Here is a 26,118-nt window from a genome sequence, read left to right as displayed (position 1 = left end):
GTTCTGTTTGCGAAATCGTGCGTGTGGATGATGGCGAAGGACTTGAGCGATTGTATGTTGACGTTTTTGTCACGTGTGCGTGGATGTCTGGTCTAGTTTTTATTTCTATTAGTCCAACTGAAAGCATGAGTTTGAGCTGCTAGGATCAAGGGCAGAGACTTCCGAACGTGACCGATTCATGCTTGCGTGAGCGGTGGGTTGATGCTTGAGACCGCGTTTGTAAATTTTTAGGTTCAAACGTTCACTTAATTACGGGAGTATTTGAATGTTAGCGAGATCGCTGGCGTTCGCATTTGTGACCAGGTTTGTGTTATCGCGAAGGCCACGTTTGTACGTTTGGAATGAGAGATTGTGAGTGTATACGAGAGAGTAAGCATTTTGTGTTAGTGAGTGTTAGCATGGATCTAATTTAAAATATAGCAACAAAAGAAGGGTGCCTCCAGCAGAGAGAATTGGGCCCTAAACCCACATTGTATATTATTTGACCATGGCAGTGGATAATAAAGGTCGCCAAGTTAAGTACTAAAATTGATCACAATGTAGCTTTACTAAAAAGAAAATAATCGTATCCCAAGTTTCTGTGATATGATCACTGTAATACTGCTTTGGTTGAAAAGCCTCCGGACCACATCAAGGTACAGTATCATGGCGGGGGCGGAACAAAAAGAAAGTGAGAGCAATATTGTACGAATCAAGATAACTTTTGAAAATCACGTAGTCGTAATCTACTAACAAGTTGAATTTTATTGGCATATAGCTAAACAGTTTTCCTATATTGTCATAGTGTAAGGACTATTATTGAATAAATCATCGACACCGTCTTACTCCATCATTCCTCATTATTGACGGAGGCACTCTTCAGCCTCAAACAACGTCTTACAACTATGAAGGTTAGATTGTATCATATGGAGGGGGAATAGCGCTGCTGGTAAGTCCATTGCACTGTACGCAGCTCACGTAAGTTCGAACTCCCACAACCGCATATAGTTTGTTAGGGCCTTTGTCACTTTTGGTCAGATTGGTCAGAAATAATAATATCTTTTTATGATCTATCAAAATCATCTTCCGTTTTTCGACGGTACCTGCACATTTACAATACCGCCTATAGTGATGGAAATCTAAAAAATTTTCTCCATATATTTTGATTCCTACAGTATTTTTAATATTTAACATGGTTCAATTATTTTTCTTAAATTTAAAAAATAAATCTCAAGGTGGCATAGATGCTGGGGATCATTTTTAAATCATCCTACTCTACAGTAGTTTATACCTGTTCAATTATAGGGGCCCCTCCGCTCAGTTGTGCCCAGGGGCCCCGAGTGGTCTTAAGACGGCTCTGGCAGTAGCCAACGAAATGCGTTCTCAAAGTTACTCCCGCCGCAAGATGTGCAAAGGATCCATTTCAACTCTGCTAAAAATACTTGTAATATCTATAATCCGATCAATCCGTCTAAATATTGTATCGAATGTCAATTACTATCGGTTCAAAATCAAAATTTCTGTTGCGATTTACGGCCCTTTTCACAGTTTCACAAAACCTATTTAATTACTTTGCGAGCATTTACCCACTTTTCCAAAAGTGCCAAATTCTAGCAGATATGGCCACCGACATTCAATTCAATGACAACATTTTGATTTCTGTTCAAGCTACGTCTAGACGTCCAATTTTGGTTCGATCATTTCGCGGAAACCCGCCTATTTCCGACACGATTTGCGTGTCATAAAACATTGTTGACAAATTTCTTTATTAAAGCCCGCAATGATTACTGCGCCATGGCTACACACTCATGAGTGCGGTATCGGATGAAACGGAATACTATAATGACCATTTCCCCCGGGTAAAGCCTACCGTCACCGAGCGAAAAAGAAGAATTACAATGGAACTATAAATCTCGCTTCCTTTCCCGTACTTTGCTTTACTGGCAGTTGCAAAAGGTGTGCAAGGCAAAATAAACATGCTGAGCACTATAAGCCTTAAATGTTGGTTGCATTATTTGTGTAGGTTTATCTCCCAATAAAAACATAGTAATAAATATGTTTCCAAGAGCTCGACATCGAAATGAAACTGACCTACTCTACCACTGTGCAGGTGTCTTATTCTATTATTTGTCTGACTATAGAAAATCGCTGGACTACGTATCTAAATTATGAACATCTGTTTTTCGAGTTAGAGCTTAATCACAGTTATCGATTTCCACCAAACAAACACCTCGTACTGTTCCCAATTACCTCGTCATCATCACTCGCCGGAGGGAGCAGCTCAGAAAAGTTAATAACCGACGAAATACAACACCTCTATACTAATATTAATACGACAAAGGTAATGCGGAAAACAACCAGACCGGACCAGCTTACCTTTGGCGTCGAACGGGATTAGGTTGCATCGGTTGTCGTCGGAGATGTCACACCGGTAGACAGCGCCACCGTTCACCACACCTTCCTGGTAGGCGGACGTATCGGCCGTGGGAGCACCGATTATGACCCTGAAAGCAAAAGAAATCGAAGGCGAATTAGTTTATGGTCCGAGGGGTTTTTAGTTTCAGTGCATCAGACACATGTCTGTATACATACATATATGAATAAACGCGATCGCACGGGTGTGGCTATGAAATGCACTCCAACAAACGTTCGTATGAGCTTACATAGGAAGCGCGTTCACAGACAATCCATTAGATAAACATTTAAATTACTTATCCCATTAAATAGAGCAGAAAGCGGGTCTTCTTCGATTTATCGTGCCCCTTTTTTGCTTGTACCATATAGCGAGTCTTGTGAAGAAAGATTAGTTTGCTTGGTAGGAGCTAGGAATGCTACAGATCCTCTCTATAGTCTAGTACAGGCGAGGTTATTCAAGAAGTGTTTTGATAGCTGCTCAGCAGTGGACTAACAGATTTCAACATTGGTTGACGCGGTTGACACCCATGAACAACATCATTTTAACCCTACCTACCTATTATTACTATATTTTTGTTTCATGCGTAATACAAATTATATTAGTCATTCAATTATAAATGTTTTCGTTCACCATCTAGCTGAAATGAAGCTGGATTTGAATGTTTCGTGTTCCACTCGTCAGTAACTGACACCAACTTGTTATCAGTTAGATGATATATCCAAACTATCCCCAAATTGACATCAGTTGGACATTAAATTCAAACAGTTCACACAACATGTCAGAACGCCTGAAGCAACTGGCTGGTACCGAGTGATGCCTCGGTTAGTCAAGCAGAGTCGCTGATGAGTATGGGGAACCGAGCTCTTATATTTAGGCATTAGAGCCAAACGCCTTAATTTTTTCATAAGAAAGAAATTGGATGTACCAATATGCGCTTAAAAGCACAAAACCTAACTTGAAGAATTTGGATTTGAATGTTTCTAATGCCAAACGACAAGAGTTCGATTCCCCATACTCGTCAGTGACCGAGAGCTTCTGTGCTTGGCTAATCAAGACATCACTCGGTACCAGAGAATTTCTTTAGACGTTCTTAAATGTTGTGTGAACTGTTTCAATTTAATGACTAACAATTCGATGTTAGTTTGGGCATATCGTCTAACTGACAGCAATTTGGTGTCAGTTACTGAAGAGTGAAATACGAAACATTCAAATCTAACGAGGTATATCAATTATTTTTTCCTTTAGGAAAAAATGAAGATTACACAGTTGAAATGAACAATTGTTCATAATTTCAGATTCGTCGGTAAATTAATTCTTGAGGACGTCTCAAAAAAGATTAAAAATTTTTAAATATTCATCATATTGAACGTTGTGCGCCATCTTCAAATATTTAAAAGGCACTCTTAATCATTGTTACACACGCTCCAAGCTAGACGAAATTTTGAGAAGCTTTTGTGAAGGCGAAAATCTTTTGAGCACCGCATAACTGCGAGACTGCTGGCACAGATAGAAGTACATCCTTTGCACTCCAGCGGATGAAACGACCATGAGACGGATGGCTCCAAATGCCCTGTCTACAAGAGGGCGACTGCAGGCCAATCTAATGGAGACAACCTTGATAAATCTGAATCACTGTAACACCGCACAGCAACTGTTGTGGCAGTCTATGACAGAAACTTTGTTCGTTGATTTCAGAGTCGTACCAAGTCCCCCTTGATAACGATAATTGGGTGACCGATAGAAATACGAAGGCTTCGTGATCATCAAAATCAACGGCGTCTTCGTGTGCAGCTGTAACGCTCCTCCAAGGTTGTCAGTGGAGCAGTTCAGCTTAATGCCGGAGCAGTTGATCGGCCGAAAGCCGGTAGTCATTGGTGGTGACTTCAACGCCTAGGCTGTGGAGTGGGGCAATTAAGTAACCAACAAAAGAGAGTATTTTCTGCAGGAAGCTCTAGCGAAGTTAGACATACGATTGAGCAATGAAAATTTCGTTAGCACATTTCGGAAAGACAGGAGTGAGTCTATCATCAACGTCACAATCTGTAGCCGTACACCGACGGCGAACATGGAATGGAGAGTAGGCGAAAAGTATACGCATAGCGATCACTTGGCGATTCGCTAGTGAATCGGCCAACGGAGCACTACAACAGCACGGGGAAGGATGACTGGCGAGCGAAAGTGCAAGTCGAAAGTTTTCAACAAAGACCTCTTCGTTGATACATTTCAGCCGGATGGCGGGACTGAGAACGTCGATGTGGCTGATCTAACCAGAAGGATTGTGGCGGCTTGTGAGGCCACAATTGCCCGTAAACTGGAGCCACTCAATAGACGGCGTCCGGCTTACTGGTGGAACGAGACGCTAAGTACGTTAGACGCTGCTTGTCTCAGAACCAGAAGGTAGGTTTAGAGAACGGAGGAGATTAAACTAAGCAAGTCAGATTGCCACAATGAGCTGTGCCGAGAAGTAGACCTAGGGCGACGCATACCGGGATGACAAAAATGAAGGGCCCGTAAACGCCAGCCGAAATGTGCCCGGGAACGCTGAAGATAATCGTTGAAGGTCTCTTCCCGAAACACGATCTAACTACCTAACCACCGACACCGTACGGCGAAGAAGAAAGAGCAAATACGGACGATCGGCAAGTGACTAATGATGAGCTAGCAGAAGCATCGAAGCGACTGAAATCAAAGAAGTCTCAATAGAATACCAAACGTGGTGCTGAAAGCTGCGATCCTGGCATACCCGGGCGTATTCAGGATGGTGCTGCAGAAGTGTCTAGATGAAGGCAGTTCCCCGAAATGCGGAAGGTGCAGAAGCTGGTAATGCTGCCAAAGCAGGGCGATCCAGCCTCGTACTGCCGTTCTACTCATAATTGTCCCATGTATATAGGGAATCCCATAGAACATAGGACAAACATGCTTATAACGGCAGTATATGCCTATATGTTTGCTGGATATACTCGGTAAACTCCTGGAAAGAATCATCCTTAACAGGCTGACAAAATGCACGGAAGGCAAGCGCGGACTGCCCAAGATGCAGTTCTGATTCCACAAAAAAGCACAGACAGTGGAGGCATTTCGAACAAGGCTCGAGAACGCCGCATCTAAACAGAAGTGAAGAGGAGATCGATACTGCGTTGTTATCACGATAGATGTGAAGAATGCATTTAACAGCGCCAGCTGGTAAGCCATCGCCGCAGTGCTGCACAGAATGAGAGTCCCCGACTATCTATTCCAGATCCTACTTCCACAGCAGAGTGCTACAGTACGAACGAAGGGCAAGAGTCAACGCGAGTCACAGCTAGTGTTCCGCGGGGCTCCATTCTCGGCCCAACACTTTGGAACGGGATGTACGATAAGGTCTTGACACTGCGGCTACACAGGAAAGTTAAAATCTTGGGTTTCGCGGACGACGTGTCACTAACGATGATGCGTGAAACACTTGAAGAAGTAGAGGTGTCGGTGATGGATACAACAAACGCGATGCCAGCTCTCGATCGTGTGGGTCAAGCTGCAGATACCTCACCACAAGACTGTGGTGTTGTTAGTCAGCAAATGCAAAGCGGTTCAGCGGATACAGATCGACGTCGGAGGACACGTTATTGCATCGAAGCGTGCTCTGAAGCAATCGGGAGCGATAATCGACGACCGGTTCAGCTTTAACAACCACGTCGACTATGCTTGCGAAAAGTCGGTAAAAGTAACGAACACAGTAGCTAGGATTATGCCAAACGAAGGCAGACCGAGAAGTAGCAGGAGACGTTTGCTATCTAGTGTTTGGTAATCAATACTGAAATATGTCTGGGGTGCGGCGCTGGAAACCAAGCGGAACCGCGAAATCTGAGCAGGACTAATAGCCGTACAAGTCTCGAGTGCATACAGAATAATATCGTCGGAGACAGTATGCGTTATAGCCGGGATGATCCCCATCTGCATCGTCCTGGTGGAGGATATCGAGCATAACAATCGGATAAACATCGGAAACGTGACGAAGATGCTGAAAATCATTTTGATGGCAGAGTGGAAGCAGGAATGGGATAATACCGGCCCATCCAAAACCTGTCAGCGTGGGTTAATAGAAACCACGTAGAGCTGAACTGACACCTGACACTGCTCCTGTCGGGTCACGGCTACTTCAGGAAGTATCTCCATTGGTTCAGCCACGCAACGTCACCGTTGTGCCCGGAGTGTAAGATGTCCAAGATTCGAAGCGACGCGCAAGGAGATGCTTGAAACGGTAGAACTGGACATCAACCCGGATAATGTCGTTTACAGAATGACAAGCGATGTACACACGTGAAACGCGGTCAACTGAGTTATGACGAAGGTCATGATCCCCTTATAGAGGAAATGGCGTAATGAACAGGCGGCGACGGAGAACAATCATCGCCGGGAAACTTTACTGGAGTAGGCCAGATCCACCACCGGGAATATTCGAATAGACTGCGACAAAGCACCGGGTATGGGTCGTCGGGGCCCCAACGAATCGCACGCCACGTTCCACCCGGAATCGCCGGACCGACTACGATAGCCTACAGATGGCCCAAGAGAAATATAGCGAAAACAAAAGAATAATCCGTATCGAAAGAACTTCTTTCGCCGGGGAACTCTCCCTCGGCGTAAGCTAGATTCATCGTCTGGGACTAGAATGAGGAAACCGCGACGAGACACCACTAGTCACGGATCGTCTGGGCACCAGCGAGCCGGACGCCCTGCTCCACCGTAATGGTCGAATTGACCTTGGCACATGGCTGGTTGGTTCGGTTTCGGGAGAACTTCTCTCAACAGGGAGTTTCGTCGGAGTAGGCTAGCTCCATCGTCGAGGACTAGACCAAGTAGTTCGAGAAAAAAGTCGGGAGCTCAACGAGTAAGTGGTGCTGAAAGGTACCGGAAGGGAGTTGCGGTGCTGACTGGCACAAGGGAGCCGAGTCGTGGTTGCCGAAGTTTGCCGCCCAGATTGTCTTCGTAGGGGAAGAGCACTAAGTCTCGACCCACAGCTAGCTTTCCGACTGCCATGCAAAAATTGCCAGCCTGTGTGGATGGTGAATAACTGGTGGTGTGTCGAGGAGTGGTGCTGTAACCCTACTGAAGGAACTAACTACTAAGTAGTTGAATTAGAGTGGGTGCTATGTACATAAAAAACCTCTCTCCGAAGTAATGTCCTAAGTTAGTGCCGGGGAGGACGCAGGTTCTGGGCAAGTGGTTTAGCGGGTCAGGCTGCAGCACAAACCCGTTCCCTGAGACGATAGGATTTTGTAATTTTTTTCCTGCAGTCTCAAGGCTTTTTTGAAAGTTTTTTCTGCGCTCTAAAAAAGACATAGACATTGTCCCAATTTGTCAAGCTGAGTCGATTTCTATATGAGACTCGGCCCTCCGGGTCTTGGAAAAAGTTTTCAAAGTTTGAGCGAATCCTATTCATTTCTTTTGTAAGCAATATAAAACATTTAATCACCTCCCTAACTAGTAATTAGGGATCGCTGTCTGAGCAACCAACGAGGTTTTCATCGGTTCACATGGTAAAGAGCGACAACTCTCCCTTTGTCTCAAGGGATATGTTGGTGAACTCGAAAGAATAACTTTGCCTAAGCCCAACAAAAGACAAAATATTAGTCTTCGTGAGATATCAAGCCTGCTCTTAATGACCCTGCCACTTCTTCTAGTGTCCCGATCTGTATATTTCATACCCTAACTCTTATTTGAATACTATAGCTTAAAAACTTTTCATACTTTCTACCCTTAGTAATCTTTAACAAATTTAATAACTCATTTTATAAGCCACCATTAGCTGAGATTAATCAACTGTGATTCATTGAATGTAGTTCTATATTTGTTTACACCACAAGGCCCTTTTAATTCTATAGAGTACAAAGACCCCGTACTACCTTAAAATAGTCCTGGTGAAAGGGCGACGCAAAAAAGGAATTTTTTTTTTGCCAACGATAATTTTTCACTTCTTTAATGTTATCAAAACATTTAACTTTCGTTGTACATTTTTCACTTAAAAATATTATTTAAGAATACATTTTGCCTGTCCTCGAGGTCTTAAACAGCGCCCACCAGATTGATTATTTCATAACACGAAACGAAAGGAAATGATTCATATGGATTTGAATGATGCCATTTTTCTCACAACCTCCCACTCATGTTATTCGATGCGAACAAAACATACAAAGTGCAGGTACCACCTTAAAAAGTGGATGATTCAGAAACATACACCTGACAATCTTTTATATACATTCTTTACAGCTGAGATATTCTCTTTTGCTTTCTATTTTTAAATCCAGCCTCTACTGCAACGGACATATCTATGACAAATAATTCGCTGCGGTTAGCGGTAACAATACATATTTAATCAAGTGTCGAAAACGACTATCGGACCTATTTACAAAGCAACAAAGTATCAGTACATTCTCCAGTAAAATCCTATTCATTTGAAAAATATCCGGTCAAAGTCAGTGGATTTCTTAATTTGACTAACTAGTTGCTTTATGCTTCACGGAAAATGGGAAACAAATTTTTATAATCATCGTATATAAACTCGAGTGTATAAAACACATGAGGCCAAACCTACGTATCGAACTGTCAAATGTTCAACTAACGAGTGAAATTAACAACCACCTGCTGTTATCGTGTGATTATAATCAAGCCAAATTTTGGGTGAAGTCACTCGAAGTGTAAACCAATCAAAAAGATCGCCAAAATTAGGAAAAGAAACATTGATTGGAATGAACGAATGAATGTCTGTTTCTATTTGCGTTACTTTACCACAGAGAACAGATGTCCACCTCGAGCGTAAAAGTTGTGGAAAAATTGACGGGGTATTCAAAGGTAATTGGGATATTACCAGCAGGTTCGCTTCTGTCATTATTTCGTGTAGTGGGTGAGTTTGACTAAATTGACAGCTGACCACATAGAGATTTCAAAATAGTCGACATAATTATACCTCTAGTTTATATATACTAGTATGGTGGCGTTAGTGTATAACAGATATATGTTCAAATGTATCCACAAGTATTATAAATTAATTTGTTCGAACATGGATGTCTGTACTCTGTGACACAACATTTATTAACTCTCATGAACAGGTGAAATCCATTCTCTGACGTTTCGTTTACTTTTAATCTGAACTTATCCAATTGAGAATATCCCAAACCAAAGAGTTCAAATTGAGATTAAACGGTACCCCGTGACGAAATCCGGGAAATTATAACATAATAAACTCGAAAAGACTGCTCCCCTCTCTCTCTCTCTATCTCTATTTCTCTACCTCGAAGTGTGACGTGCTATAATGCGATCAAAAGCCACTCTTTTTTCGTTAGTTGGCTTGATTAATGGATGATGCCCGGTTTGTAAAATTTATTGGCCATCCGTGACAGCAACGGCGGAGGACAGTTCGAGGAGCCGGTACAACACCACACACACACACTGCCGATGCGCTGCAGTACCGTGACGAAACAAGTCGATTCGTCGTGACCCAGAATAGAATTGGGTTGACGCCCACACCGCCGCCGCCGACAGCCGGTAGCACGCGGATCAAAGTGGCGATTGATGATTGCTTTTCACTTTTGTAACCATATACCAGATGCCAGATGACGGACGTTTTGTGCTTGGAATTGGCTTCCTAATTCTAACTTGTTTTCTATTTTGTGCGGGGTCCCTTCTGCGTAATCTTTCCCATCTATCCGGGTATCATCAATTTTTAATGAATTGGCAGTTTTGGACTAGTCCTCAAACCTATGGGCTACTTCCTGTGGTTTATTTGGATGGGTCAATAATAAAATGTTTATCTGCCACACGCCATATGGTAAAATGAAGACATGTTGATAGAAAATAATTTTCAGTTCCATTTTTTTTATATTTTAGTGGTTTCAATTCCAAACGTGTCAGAAGAAAGTCCTTGATAAACAAGTTAAAAAGTTTAACAAGTTTAACAAAAAAGTTGTTTCTATAAATATATTGAAAAGAAGATTAAATTTGAAATTCCATCAAGTGACTCACACAACGGATTATAACTTGGCCATTTGTTATAATATAGATAACAGTGACTAATATATCCTCGCAAAATATTAAAAGGATTATTAATAACACCAATATACAAAATAAATTAGACCCCTTTCCTACCTCTGCTTCCTTCTGAATTGAGAAAACAAAGCAAAGCACAAAAGCACAAGATTATCTCACCTGTTGTGATTATCATTATCTGTCGAAAAACACACACCCAACCAGCAGGTAAACACGAGGCAGAGCCCTCCCCCGCTGTTAATAGTGGTCGACTACGGGAGCTGCTGCCTCCTGCCACACACTCTACTCTCGCCGACAAAAACCTGCTCGAACTTGCATGACATCAACGTTTACCTTTTCGCAATCTCCTTTGGTTCGGTTCTGATACCTGTACGCTGTACCTACCTTTCACGTGTTCGATCTGGCTCGTGCCTGCGACTCCGGTTGAGTGCAACCGCAACAACGAACGAACCGAGATAAATCATCTTAACGACCTTGTTCCGCACGCATAATTGACAGGAGTCATCGCTTCTCAGTACCTGCCCGGTGTTTGCTCAGTCGAACTTGACCTACAAACGCAAGGACACCTCTGGAGTCCCTGACTCATTCCTGGGGTGCACACTCACTTCGTCGGCTTATCTTCTGCTTATTCGTTCACCTGTGCGTATCAGGGTTTCGAAGCAATAATGGAATGGAAGGTGTTAATTGCCAACACAAATTGCTGGGAATACGAAGTAAGGAAGCACTCAGGGGGCAACCTACCTAGTTAGCGCCGTTCAGCTATTGGCGCACATCCGCTGTGTTTTCGTGTATAGCTCGGTGGTATGTCCACAGACTAATCAGACATACTTATGCTTTTGTCCGTCTAAGGATTTCATGTAATAAGACGAATAAAGTAAAGTACCGGCTGTGTAGCTTAACAAATAAAAGTGATTTTTATAAATTCAACAAGGTAAAAACTGGTTGTACAGGAAATCTTCCGCTGGGTCCTAAAAATTAACTGAGCGAAGTGTTTCGAAATGAAAGATCAAATACCTCATCAGGGCAATACTTAGCTTGCTTAAGAACGGCTGAAACTAATAAGACCAGAACGTTTGGTCTGAACGAGCTATGTAGCGATATTTGGCGTGATACCGATCCGATGATGGTTTCGCATACTAACTCTATTCGCTTCATCATTCAGATACGGCAAACTATTGCGTCACGTTTTGTCCTACAGGATGAGCACTGTAGACACATTCCAAGCACTTGTATCGCTTATTTGATGTTAAGAATGAATGGTTTTCCGGATAAAAGGAAGGAATTCAAGTGCATATTTCTGCGTTATCAGCTAACGCCAAAATCGTGCTTTTCAGTTTGTTTCACGAAAATAAGAACGCTCTCTATGAAATTTTTATAGAAGCTATCAGCACTCACCAATACCTTTTTAAAATGTGCTGCATATTTTTAAGGGATTATATGGTGTTTGAACCTATCAAAATTTGCTAAGGTAAAGTTTCTTCAAAATCCTTTTTGCGTTTTCCCTCTATTTCACTATAAAGAATCTCCGAATTGGCGAAAGATTTGTTGACTGCTTGGCACAAATCCGTCTTTTCAGAGTTGAATTCACTTATACACCAAACTAAAAAGTGGAAAGGGAGTTCAAAACAACTTTTTAATATTTTTTAGCACGTTAAACATAAAATTTTACCATGACAAAATATTAGAGCTTTGTGTACTGTACCGTAAACCGGGGTGACATTGATCACTTTTCGAAGTAATCATTACATATTTTTGGACGCAACACATTTTTTTCGAGTTCAATATTTTTAAACCATGTACTGATGTATGGAGAACAAGATTGGATGGTTTTACCTAAAATTGTCCATTTACAGCTATTTTTTCAAAAATGATTTCAAGTTGAAATCCGTTTTCGTGTTCCGGGGTGACTTTGATAACCTGCATGTTCACCCACATTAAGTTATTGATGTCAATGTTTTTTATTCAAATGTTTGTTTAAACTAATTCTGGAAAGATACTCATTGTTAAATAGATGTTAATTAGTATTATACAAAGTATTTCAATATACTGTACAATTCGAGTAACCAAAATTCGTATAATTTGTGTCCAACTAGAATAAAAGATTCTGAAAACCTTTAAAACTGCTAAAATTGTTTTTGTTTCAGTGTTTTATCAATGTACAAAAAGTTTCATCCATTTTAACGCGTTGGAATATTGAGCAATAAAATAATATGAAATAATTGCCAACTAGTTTCACAAAAAATGTATTAAAAATAAACAAACTCTTAAAACTAAATTTAGCATTTCCCAATCTAAAGGAAAAAAAAACTGGTAATTTATTACTCTTGCTCAAATTTCAGATTTATTTGTTTTATAAAAATAGACACTTTACGAAGCTTCGTAAAAATCTGGTAAAGACAAATTTCGGTTTTTTGTAGTTTTTGTAATCAAAAACCGAACAATATACTCAAAAAGTATAACAAATCAGTATTTTATAAGTTTAGAGTAAAAATCAATTCAAATTAAAATGATTCGGTAGACTATTCTGGTTTAATAAGCGATCTACGAAAAAAGTTTCGAGTGATCAAAGTCACCCCGATGATCAAAGTCACCCCGGTTTACGGTACCTAAATTTTCAAAAAGCTGAGTCTTTTCTTCCGGTGCCGGCCTTCCGCTTCACGCCCAGGGATGCCAGGATCCGGTAAACTGTACTCACGGGCACGTTTTCGTCTCGAAAGTGGTCTACCGTAAACTTTTTTCCACGATGACCACGCGTTTCGTAAAACCGTACAACACGCTCGCGGAGTGCTCTTCGATTGAACTGACAGCACCCGAGCAAAAGGAAACATGTCGCCCATTTCTAGGGAGTCCAGGGAGCAATTCTCCTGGAGAGAAAAAAATACGCTCTTTACTTTAATTACAGAAAAGTATTGAAATCATTCTCATTTTTTATTGAACACCCGTTAGTAATAGCGGAGTTATAAGCGTTCAAACCTTACATAGTTTCGTTACATAGGGATATTTTAGACTTTAGAATAACACCTAGCCCCAGATAATGGAGTAAGACATTCCTAATGTCAAAAAATATACTCGAAAAAATGAATTTTACCATTTTTGTATGAAAAAATCTCTGGAAGAAAATTTTCTAGTAGAGACCTTTAACTTTATAACCACGAAGAGAAAAAAGTGTGGCAAGATGGGACTTTTTATCTACAGACCTTTAGGTTAGGTAAAAATGATGAATTTCTACGATAAATAGCCAGTTTTCGAATTCCGCAATCATAACTTAATGGGCAGCGGCAGCTGAAAATTTGTATGTGGCTGTTTGAAACTCTAATCTTGGTAGCTATTTTAAGGTTATGCGAAATAAACTGTAAGAAAAATAACAATAACAAGAACAAGTTCATATATTCTAAACCGAGTTGCTGATTTATTTGCATTAGAAGGAACATGTGACTTTGGGTAAGTGAAACTCATTTTATAAGATTTTTTCTCGAGCGTGTAAGGGACTAGTTCTGTCAGTTTATCATGATTTGTGTGTTGCACTGATTTGGGTAACCGTGCGCTTTGGTTAAATTGTCAAAAGTACGAATTGTTCCGCACAAGCTTAAAACCATTTTTGAAATGCTTAACGAGCATATCATCAAATCTAGGAGTGAAAGGTGTATGTAAATACATGTACCAAAGCAGATTGAGAAAAAGCTGATTTTTTAAGGAAAAAAATGAAAAAAGCTGTTCTTTTCAAAAATTCAGCGGAATTGGATTAATTCCAATCGCTCTTACGAAACATTTCTTGCAAAGAATTGTGACTGAACTACAATTTGGAAACCAGCAGGTATTTGAATAAAATTACTTTATAAATTTTTTTATAAATTTATTCTCAGTCCTAAATGTTATATTTCAATGTTTTTCTAGAGTTGTCCTATTGGAGCTGTAAATCTAGGTTCTCGGAAGGGCTCCCCGTCAGAATTCACACTACAATTGCAGACGAGACAGGCAATGGCGCCCACTAAAACACTGCTTTAGCCAATTGCAGCGGGCCGTGATTCTGTATGTGAAATTCATTGTACGGTTGAGGTATGTGCGGGCGTGTGGGCTTTGCGATCGCGTGTATTATCGCGAAGGACTCGAGCATTTGTACATTAACATGTTCTATCGCGTGTGCATTTGTATGTCACGTGTGCAAACCGTGTATGTAACTTCGCGTATATAAATTTTAGATTATAACCTTGTACTGTTCGCATATTAGCGTGTGTTCTTAGGTGATCGCCCTCGGACTGTGAATCTGATACTGAATTTTCAGTGTACGGTTCAGATGATAGAAAAAAGTGAGATATTCCCTATCACTATAGTTCCCGGTCATGTCGCCATGGAAGGTGTTGTCTAGTGGATATGAGCTTTATTTTTGAATGTATGGAAAGTTGCTGGGAGGACGGGTAATGATTTCCGAACGCGACCGATTCATGATCGCACGAGCATGGACGTTCGTAAATTTGCGTTTGAGATGTTATTATGTCTGCGAAAACGCGGGTGTAGGTTACGTGGATGATCACGAAGGGATCGAGCATTTGTATGTTAACGTATTTGTCGCGTGTATGTGATTTTACGTGTATAAATTCGATTTTTATGTCGCCATGGAACGTGTTGTTTAGTGGATATGAGCGTCATCTTTTGGTTTGGTCCACCTCAAGACATGGGACCTATGCTACTAGGACCGAGGATAGGAACTTCCGGACGTAACCGATTCATGATCGCGCGGACACGGGCCTTTCGAGGCTCACTCCTGAAACCGCGTTTGTGAATTTATAAGTGCTATACCGTTCACTTACTCACCGGAGTGTTATCCCGTTTGCGAGATCGTGGCCGTAGGTGTGCATGGATGATCGCGAAGGACTTGAGCGTTTGTGTGTTGACGTTTTTGTCGCGTGTGCTAGCGTGTATACATTATTTTTTATAAGCGTGTGACCATTTGCATGTTCATGTTCTTGAATACCTAATTTTTAGTGTATAGTTCAGATGCTAGAAGAGAGTGGATTCTCCTACTTCACTAGATTTCCCGGTCATGTCGCCATGACACGTATTGTTTAGTTTTAGTTGTGGCCCAACTGAAGGCATGAGTTTTGGCTACTAAGACCGAGGGTAGAGTTTTCCGGACGTGACCGATTCATGATTGCGCGAGCGGTGAGTTGGTGCTTGAGATCGTGTTAGTAAATTTATATGTGCTAAAACGTTCACTTACTACTATCGATCTTTGGAGATCGCGGGCGTAGGTGTGTGTGAATTATCGCGGAGGGCTACCAAAGATCATCTAGTAAATTGTCATCTTCAGGAGCCCTGACATGGTAGAGTCCAAATTAAGCAGAGTCCCAAGTCAGGATTTACCACAATAGATCTAAATATTGGTCGCAGTGGTCCGTCTCCAACAAAAAAAAGTCAGAATTCGTCGCCAAGCCCATCAGAGTGTCTCCAGAGAGGACTTGGCCCTAAACCCACATTGTACATTATTTCGACCATGTCATAAGTGGGTCGCCAAATTAAGTACTAAATTTAATCACAATGTAGCTTAATTAAAAAGAAAATAATCGTATCCCAAGTTTCTATGTGATATCCACACTGTAATACTGCTTTGGTGGAAAAGCCCCCGGACCACGTCAAGGCACAGTATCATGCCGAGGGGACAACACGCATTAAACTAATTTCACACAAAATTTCAATAGAAAAAGTTATGCAAAGTTAGGGATCATCCATAAATGACGTAGCATTATATGGGGGAGGGGGGAGTTTTGTATTTTGTGATGATGTGTGACGACAGGGGTGTAGGGGGTCATGTCATGCTACGTAGCTTTTTTAAAGGGGAATAGAATAGAATTTTTAAAAAAAATTTGCGGTGACAAGGGGGGGGGGCAGGGCTACCGTCAAGCTACGCAATAACCAGGGGTGTATTTAGAGGTTTGTGACGAAATGCTACGATGGGGGAGGGGGGTGTTAAAAATCACTCAAAAAATGCTACGTCATTTATGGATGATCCCTTACAGAAATTTGAAAGTGATGTAATTTGATTCCGTACACCCTTTCTCGTTACAAAAAGACTAATTCTTTTCAAAAAACAACAACAGTAACCCAAAAAAATATTCGAGCTTAATACCTATTTTTGGTGTAACCTTGTATTGTGGGTACACAAATATATTCATGAATACGATTTTACGAAATTTGAATTTTTGGGCAATTCTTGTTTTCAATGTAGCGTCCTTTCAGTATGGTCGAATAGTATTGGAATGGTACGAGGCCAACAACGGAAACTTTGAGTAAAAGGGTCAAAGTCGCCGCAGCTTCGCCCAATCTTGGGCTATCAGTAAAAAAGCGATTTGTATCAGAAATAATATAATAAAAAAAATTGGATAATCTGTAATAGAATGGAATGAAATGAGCATTCGAAATGAGGAAAGAAATTAAACAGAAATAGTTATGCAAAATAGAAATAATTATGCAAAACGAATATTGATCATTTTTAAAAGAGTTTTTCGAAAAACTTTATAGAAATCAAACAGTTGGGATTGTCAAAAATTTTAAAATAAATGCTGGTACCCACAAATTATTATTACCAAAAGAAAACAAAATTACTCGGAAAAATCCAGAATAGTTTTACCGCACTTTTTTAGAAAAATCGTCAAAATTTGGATGATTTTGTTAGATCGAATCTTCTTATTAGTCTTCTTATTTCAGTAACTGAAATAAGTCTCATGTGACCAAAGTTACCCCGGTGATCAATGATACCCCGTTTTAAGGTACCAGTAGTTGTTAATTTTTTATGAAAATTCTACAAAAGCAGAAATGTTTTATTAGTAACATTTTTAATTAATATAAAATAATCATCAAACAATCACTACGAAACCAGCAGAGACTTTTGCTCACTTCGATGATACTTTGCTTATTACAAATATGTGCATATTCGCATAATCGTAAATATCGTTTTATTCGAAATAACATTATCTAGTGTGCTAACAACTGCCGTCTAACCAATGATAGTCCAACTTTCAATAACATTTTGCTTGTGTTATTCGGCACCAAAATTGTACTACATAACGGACGGTGGTGCCGCAGTATTTACGGTGCGATGTTTTCGAAAACAAACCATAAATACTTGTGCAAAATTACACAAATCTCGCACAGTTCCGCTGATTTCGGGTGCGCCAATCCGGCGAGTCAGTGTTGACTAATGCCGATTCCTTGAACACACTCCCCCCCAAACACCGCCGCAGCTGTTCACGTAGACCGTAACGGTGTGCGCAAGGGCTTCCGCCGTCGCGGAACATGTCGCGCGTAATTTAAGCAAACACAAAAAATATGAGAAATTGTTGATACAACAGTGGGTAACTTCGTCTGACTGAATCAGTTCTATATTTAAACCCTGAGGCATGCCCTAGCAGACAGAGGCAGAGCGCAACTCGAGTGCCTCGATGTCAATTCACGGGATGTAACGCGTGAACTATAGTGGGATCCTGACCTAACTGTAATTATCGTATCATGTGCGCTGCCTGTCAATCAACTGTCAGAATAATTGATATTGAATTCGGTGACTTTCCGAGCAGATCAACATGGTACTATTTAGCCTAGGTCCGTCCGAAGAGAGTTTCTGAAGTTTGTTCAACGATTCTGTATTAAAGGCGGACGCCACGAGATGCGATTTATTAGTGTTCAGAGATTAAATGACTCATCGCGCGTAAGTATGTCTAGCGCAGTGCATTACTACGAGCAGCTATAGTTGGTGGCAATGTAACGTGTGCCCCGCCACACTGGCCAGAGCGATGCAAACTCGAATCTAGGCGAATGTTCAATGTTTTTGGCACGATGTCAAAGTGAGTCAAACTATAGGAAATGCGATCGGTGAACGTCACTCAGCGCGGTGTGTATACATTTTCAGAGCTGTATGTAAATACAGTAAAACTGTCATCGTCATCGCTTTGAACGCCCGGTACGGTAGCTGATTGCATTAAATTTCAATAAATAACTGTTGCTTCAAAACATCATCATCAAAGTATAGCACAGCCTAACCGCTAAAGTGCATCTAAACATTTGAACCAAAGTAAAAACAGAGAAAGTCAGCTCACGCGCGGGGTGGTCCTCGCTTCCACACAACGGGTACAAGAGCTCGGTCAAACCTTGACCTGTGCGGCCGCGTAAATAACTACCATCTGCGGTCGCTGGTCGGTTCGTGGATAGAACTCGACCCAACAATAAAATCTTATCACGTCACATTCAATTAAGGGAGCGCTAATAGCTGACAGTTCATAAACAGAAATGCATCGGAAAATGCTACTACACAGGCAGACGATTATTAGAGGATGCACTCGAATGAACTTGAACGGCTTGTTTTGCCTGGTAGACAAAATGCAGAGGGGTAATAAACATGAAAACAACTCATAATAAAGAAAAATGTGGCAATGCCCAAAATAGACTCCCTTATGAAACGGAAGCACCATATGCTGTACTCTGATGGCATGTTGGATGCAACATAGTAGAATTTGATGATTTATGTACCTTCTATATGCTTCAATTTGGACGCCGTGAGCGATTGAGAGCATCACAGACGTCATTTCGTAGGTAATGCCATGCTGGGTCATTTTCCAGCTTCATTAACTAATCCTCAGCTCCGGTCTGTTCATCAGGTGGAACAAAATTAATATAAATTTGTCCTGCTTTGTAACTCTTTGTTTTAAAAAAGTCAAGGATTGTAAGTGTATAAGAATTCCCGTTTACTCAAAGTGTGAAGGAACAACTGTTAAAATACTCAAACCAAATACATTAAAAACAATATCACGATTCAAACCGAATTATTTACACATTCTCACACTACCTTATCGTGTAACATGAAACACAATTGAACAGCGGAAGGAAGCCAAACCGCATACCCACCTAGACGACTTGCAGTTGCTCGAAAACATTAGACTTACTAATCCAACATGATGTTGTTTATTTAGAAATACGACCATAGTACAATGATTGAGGCTTGGATGAATATCAACACACATACAAAAAAAATTGACTAAATAAACCATATGTGAGCCCCCTAAATCCAAACATACATCCCACCAGAAGTGATGTAATATTAGACTTGTCATCCGAGCATAGTTCTAATGTTTATTTATATGCAGAAGAAAAGTTTATTTACCAAATAATACTCCTCGCCTGGATGAAGCAATCTCACGTGCCGGTTATGATTTATTGACTCCATTGAGATTGGACTCTGGGAGTAATTCGATAGGTGTCCAACAAGAGCATACAATATTGCGAATCTGTTTTTGAACCCATATCGCCGTACGCCGAATTGAGACATTAAAATTAAGAATAACGTTCTTCTTTCATTTCAAGAATTCAACTTTTTAAATATAACACTTTTTATCAGTGATTTTCAACTGATTTTCTATACGATACGATCAAAAGAGGTTATAACTACAAGAGGTCGCATGTCGCATTCCAAATTTATCATCTCGCTCTCTGAGTGCATATAAGGAGAGTGACGACACTGTCAAAATTGGAACAATGATTATTTGTCAGTGTCATTCCAAACGAGACAAATCCATGTATTTTGAGAGGTCATTTGTTCGTTTGGAATATTACTGACAGATAATCATGACAGTTGTCTTCACTCTCCTTACATTGAGTTCTAGTCGACTGGCCTCACGAACACTAATGCAGCTTCCTGGTTGAAAACAATCCCATTTGCTTTTGCCGTCTTTGTTTATTATTTTCCACCAGCTCGTGATGTAGTATTTGTATCATGTGACGTGTACGTACATGAGCCGTAGAAAAGTCTATACACTCTGCTCGCTCTCACATATACTAGGCCCATTAGTTTGACACATATTGTCCCAGGTACACACATGTCAAAGTAATGGGATTCAACACGCTAGAGCGAGACCCCATGTTCCAGTCCGTGAATACATGGAGACAGTAGCGCTTATCTCCCTCTAGTAGTCATAATCTCTTTTGGAGTACCATTTTTTTTTAAAGTTAACACAACAAAGGAATGGAAGATGTCGGTTAAACAATTTTTCGAAATAATTTTTATTCTTCACTTATCAACAAAAAAATGATGCTTGGAAGGAGCGGAGGGAGCAAATTGTTCTCAATGTGCATGTTTCTCCGACAAAACCTTTTCAGTAACGACACCGGTCGCGTCCAACGCTGTTTTAGCCGGGAAGTAAAGGAATGTTAGTTCGACACTCGCTGTTGATAGAGACGAAGACTACCTCTGCATATATACAGGAAAAATACTGTGTTTGTAGGACAGGAAAGCTTTCAAACTTGCGAATAATTTGATGGAAGCTTGTAAACAAACTGAGCTACTACTGAATTCGAAAAAGAATTGCCATAAAATGCAATACCTGTATCAAAAACTTTACTTTGCATGACGAGTACAACAGCAAGTTTACGCGAACATGGCACATTTCATAGGGGTTTGGTCTAGAACAAATAAAAGTCTAAAAGTTTTGTTTTTTAGTTTTTCGGATTCTCCTCGTCATTAATTAACACCAACTTAATGCTAGTTAGATAAGATGGACTAAAGTCAAAGCTTCGTCGTATCGGCACAGACTAACAGACATAACACTATGAGGGAATTCCCTCAAAAAACATCGATCGGACAATTTTCCCAGAACACTAGCTCCACCTTTTATTCACAGTCCCAAACACTCATTTACTGGTGGGTTACCCCTCAGGTTTGGGAACAATTTTTCACTAGTGGTCTATCCCCCATATGCTTGTTCATATGTCAGTGGCGCCATAATTTCAAATGTGGCCACAGTCCCAACTACAAAAAATATTTAAAATGACCGTTAAAGCGGGCGAAGCTTTGTTTTTGAGTGTTATGTCTGTTAGTCTGTGGTATCGGTTCAAATAACATAGTTTTATGTAATTTTGGCACGCTAAATTCGTTTTTGATATGAACACGTATTAAAAATAAACATTTGCCGTTCATTGGGGAGGCTTAAAAATATTTATTTGTCCACGGTTCAGAGTGCACTTAAGAGGCAATGCGGTAGAATTGAAAATTTTAACATTTATAGAGCTTTTATTCAAAACGTCATATCTATAATCAGAGACTCTCTTTGTTTACTTTCTCTTTCGATTTTTACGGCGTCACTATAGCACTTTTCACTGCTTTTACAGTAAAGATCGAAAAACGTTGCTTTTGACTAGCATATTATGCAAAGAATTGAGGGATAAATGTTAAAGCGACCGAATTATTAACAGTAGAGAAAGTAAACAATGAGAGTTTCTCATTGTAGATATGTCTTCTTGAAAAAAGCCTCAAGATTTATATATTTTTGTCGCAAGGCACATTTAAGATCAACGTAAATTTTTTTTTTTAATTCTACGGCGGTATACCCCTTAAACTAAGTGTTTTGTCATTCTGAAATGGTTAATTTATTTGAAATCAAGTGAATAATCGTTAAGTAATAAAACTGAAGTGATATTATGGTAAGATTATGTGAAAAGTGTGGGTATACACTACCGGTTAAAAGTTTAAGTTCACTTACCTTTTTGTTGAATTTTTCATAATTGAGTCGGTTTCTCAGTAGACTCCAAAAGTTATGTTCCAAATTGTATTTTTTTAAATTTTTCTTTACAACAAGGTAAGTAGAAAATTTTTTATATTGAAAATCGTCACTGTCGAAGAAAAATTTCTATTCAAATTGACCTAATTCGAAGATTATCATCTCATAATTGAAAAGTGAAAAAAAACTACATATTTAATGTATCTATCATAGAGAAATTGGTCCAAAAATAATTATAATAAATAAAAACCCTGTTTTAATCCACCTAGCGGTGCAATTGTGCCATTCTCAATCATGAACACGAGAATGTTTGCATTTTTTATATTCATTAAAAGCTTTCAAATGCATATATTACATTTTATTATTATACATGACATGACAAATATACAAGAAAAGAAATCATTATTCGAGTTCTAAAATTCTGTAAAAGAAAAAACAGCCACGGTAATATTGAACTGAAAAAGGTGCGAAATCGGCAAAGTCCCAAAAAGTCGATTTTTATTAAAAAAAAATCGTGATAACATAAAATATCGACGTTTCATGCATTTTAAAAATGTTTGGTACCAAAAATGCGAATTCGATTTCTGAAATTTCATGGGGTCCCCCCCTTGAAAAAAAAATTGAGTTGCGGCTTATATGGGAATTTCATATGTGACCGGAAGGTTCAGTCTATATTTCCGGAACCATATAAGTGAAATTTTATAGACATCTGTGGGGATAATATAGCTATCATTTGGGACTAAGTTTGTGAAAATCGGCCCAACCATTTCCGAGAAACTGATATGAGTTTGCTAATTTTGAAAGATGGCCGCTTATCCCGGGCACTTTTGGAACCGTCTATGGTGGTCAATGTAGTCAACGAATGTTTGGTTGTCCGTCAGTGACCTTGAACTGCAAATTTAAGTTGTTTGAGAGACACTTTAGCGAAATTTTTACCTTTTTTGCTTTCATCGAAGTATCGGTTTGAATCACAATTTGCGATGTGATCGCACGCCACAACCCGTAATTCCGGAACCGGAAGTCGGATCGGGATAAAATCTAATAGCCATTTACGGGGACGCAACATCTTTCATTTGAGTCTTCGGTCTAGCCATCTCCGAGAAACCGATGTGACTGTTATTCTGAATTCGGATACTTCCGCCGGGGCTTCCGGAACCGATGATGGTGGCCAATGTGACCAAAGAGACTTTAAATGGCTGTTAGTGACCTAGTACTACAAATCAAAGCAGTTGTGGTCACATTTTGGAAAAATTTGCACCATTCTACATTCATTCGCAGAATTTATTAAAATCGACATTTTCTGCGTGATCACCCTGTAATTCCAGAACCGGAAGTCGGATCCATTAGAAATTCAATAGCATCCTATGGGAACGTTGCACCTTTCATTTGGGACTAAGTTTGTGAAAATTGATTCAGCCATCTCTGAGAAAAGTGAGTGAGATTGTGTTCGCGTACATACACAGACGGACATTCACACACATACATATACACACACAGACATTTGCCGAACTCGTCGAGTTGAATCGAATGGTATATGTCACTCGGCCCTCCGGGCCTCCGTTGAAAACTCGGTTTTCAGAGCAATTGCAATACCTTTCTATTGAGAAAGGCAATATTGAGAAAGGCAAAAATGAAGAAAACCATAGCTAAATATATTATTATATTAAGGGCATGTTCAGGAGCGTGTTATTTTATATAGGAGTTTCAAAGTAGAACTGGAACTGAAACAATCACATCCCCAGCAGAGGGTTTTGTTTTATAATTTCGAACAGTTTTGTTTCAAAATTTAAAAGTGTTATGCGACGCCGTTCTATTTGTTGATGATTTTAAAACACGTTTAGAACTGTGTTTTAAATACATGCAAAGTTTTTAGCACAGACGCTTAGACCCGATAGACTGGAGAAAAATAAATTTGAATGCAGTAACGCTGAAGGAATGTTGAGGCATGAATTTTAACCTGAATAGAACATCCGCTAAAACTGCTGCTGGGGACAGCCAGTTCTAGTTTTAAAATTTTCAGTTTTATATAATAGAACTGTCAAAATTATGAATCTAGAACTGAAACACTCCTGAACATGCTCTTAGCCAGTAGAAATGAAGAAACTCTGCAAGTAATTGGATCCTACCTCGTTTATTATAAGTGTTACAAATTAAAATGTGTAGAAACAATCGCAATTTTTTCAATTGTTGCGCACATTATGTAAATTATTTGAATGAAGAAATCAAAACAAAAAAAACTTCCAAAATCGCGAAAATGCAATACCATATCGTCCCGAATAGCCAAGCTGTGTATACAGTATGCCAAGAATTCTACAAATCAGGATCATAAATCTTCATCAATTTGCTGCCGCTACCAATTGGTTCGAGTTCGGAATGTTTTCAAATGCAAGGCGAGACAGAGAGCAGACTAAAAATAGAATCCATATGGTGGAATTGAAGGTCGTTAAAATATGTATTTGTAGGGAACAGGTTTTCTGGAAGGTCATAATCAAAGGGGTTAGTGTAAAGGTGCAATGTGATGACAGCAAACAATTTTGGTTTGTTCAACTTACAACATTTTACCGGAAATAACACGAATATGTAGGTATACATATTCAATTTCAGGAGATCAATTTAGTCCATGTCATTTTTTATCCGCTTGACAAAATCGTTATTATGCTGTCATTCAGCTGCTTTATTTTTTGTCAACACTATCTGCTTTTACACTAGCTGGGAATCGATATACTATCATTTAACTCTTAAAGGCGCAAATCATTTTTTTCAAAATTTGTTAAGCTTGTCTCATAGCTTCAATTCGTTTGATTCTTCTAGGGGGGGCTATTTTTGCCCTGTTTCATTTACATGCTGTTACATATCAAGAAGACTGCAACTCTGTCCAGAATCTAGAGACAAGAAAAGCAATACCTCTTTTGGGTAAAGGTAGTACTTTCCATAGTGATCCACGCACACATATTTACTTTTACGTTGAACTTTCTAACTTTTCTCGTATAACAAAATCGCTGTAACTTCTGTCACTTCTCATTTATATGGGAGAAGGAAAAAGTAGTCAATGTTCTTGATATGTAGTCTTCGGTGGTATTTAACTCTTTCGTCACTTTCGCCTGGTTTTGGCAAATGACAAAAAATATTTTCCGCCTCGGGTGTGTAAGTGTATAAAGTTTCGCTCTTCGCATGTAAACATAATTAAACGCATTCCTTTTAATTTAATTCTCAATACGCCCCACGTGTTGCTTCCTAAATCCGCCATGTTTGTTTACATTTCTCGATTGGATTATTTTGGGTTCGAAGAAACTTTTGATTTCAGTCTTTGCGCATCTCTATAATATAGCATAGCATAATAATATAGCATATTAGGGCATGTTCAGGAGCGTGTTATTTTATATAGGAGTTTCAAAGTAGAACTGAAACTGAAACAATCACATCCCCAGCAAAGCGTTTTGTTTTATTATTTCGACCAGTTTTGTTTCAAAATTTAAAACTGTTATACGACGCCGTTCTATTTGTTGCTGATTTTAAAACACGATTAGAACTGTGTTTTAAATACATGCAAAGCTTTCAGCAGAGACACTTAGAACCGATAGACTGGGGAAAAATAAATTTGAATGCAGTAACGCTGAAGGCATGGCGAGACATGAATTTTAAACTGAATAGAACACCCGCTAAAACTGCTGCTGGGGACAGAAAGTTCCAGTTTTAAAATTTTCCGTTTTATTTTATAGAACTGTCAAAATTATAAATCTAAAACTGAAACTCTCCTGAACATGCTCTTATTAGCATCTTCTCTGCATTGTTCTATTAGTGTTTTGACACTTTCGACAATTGTTTACGACCTATTCTAAGAGAAGGGAAGGTAAATGCGAGCTACTTTCATCCACTCCTAACCTCAATATTGAACCAGCCCCTGATTACTCGTTTTGTCAATCAAAAGCGTTACTAATATCACTGAGAACTGACATACAAGTAAAGTTTTCAACTTGTGTAAGAAATAAAACTGTCGTTTTGAAATGACAACAGCATTTAGCAACTTGCCACTGGCCGGCGCTTCGATCGGCCAGCAATAGCTATACGGGACTTGTGTGCAAACTTGGATAAAATGGTGACTCACGTATGGTGATTTTCAACGTATTTTCATTTAAATGTTTGCACAGGTTTTTCGAGAAAGTT

General features: G+C 39.6%; 1 protein-coding gene across 6 annotated transcripts in view; it reads right to left on the bottom strand.

Moving 5' to 3' along the window:
* LOC131678631 (integrin alpha-PS2) overlaps nucleotides 1-26,118 on the bottom strand; it is a 207,549-nt gene that overhangs the window by 144,583 nt on the left and 36,848 nt on the right. For all 6 annotated transcript variants that reach the window (XM_058958873.1, XM_058958877.1, XM_058958886.1 and 3 more), the window contains exon 3: nucleotides 2,356-2,483. In XM_058958873.1, the coding sequence (XP_058814856.1) occupies nucleotides 2,356-2,483 (128 nt within the window). The remainder of the gene's footprint in view (nucleotides 1-2,355; nucleotides 2,484-26,118) is intronic.

Source organism: Topomyia yanbarensis, chromosome 1 (assembly GCF_030247195.1).
Source record: "Topomyia yanbarensis strain Yona2022 chromosome 1, ASM3024719v1, whole genome shotgun sequence".
NCBI lineage: Eukaryota > Metazoa > Arthropoda > Insecta > Diptera > Culicidae > Topomyia > Topomyia yanbarensis.
The sequence above is the reverse complement of the archived record's forward strand: the minus strand, read 5'-3'. Positions and strand labels throughout refer to the sequence as shown.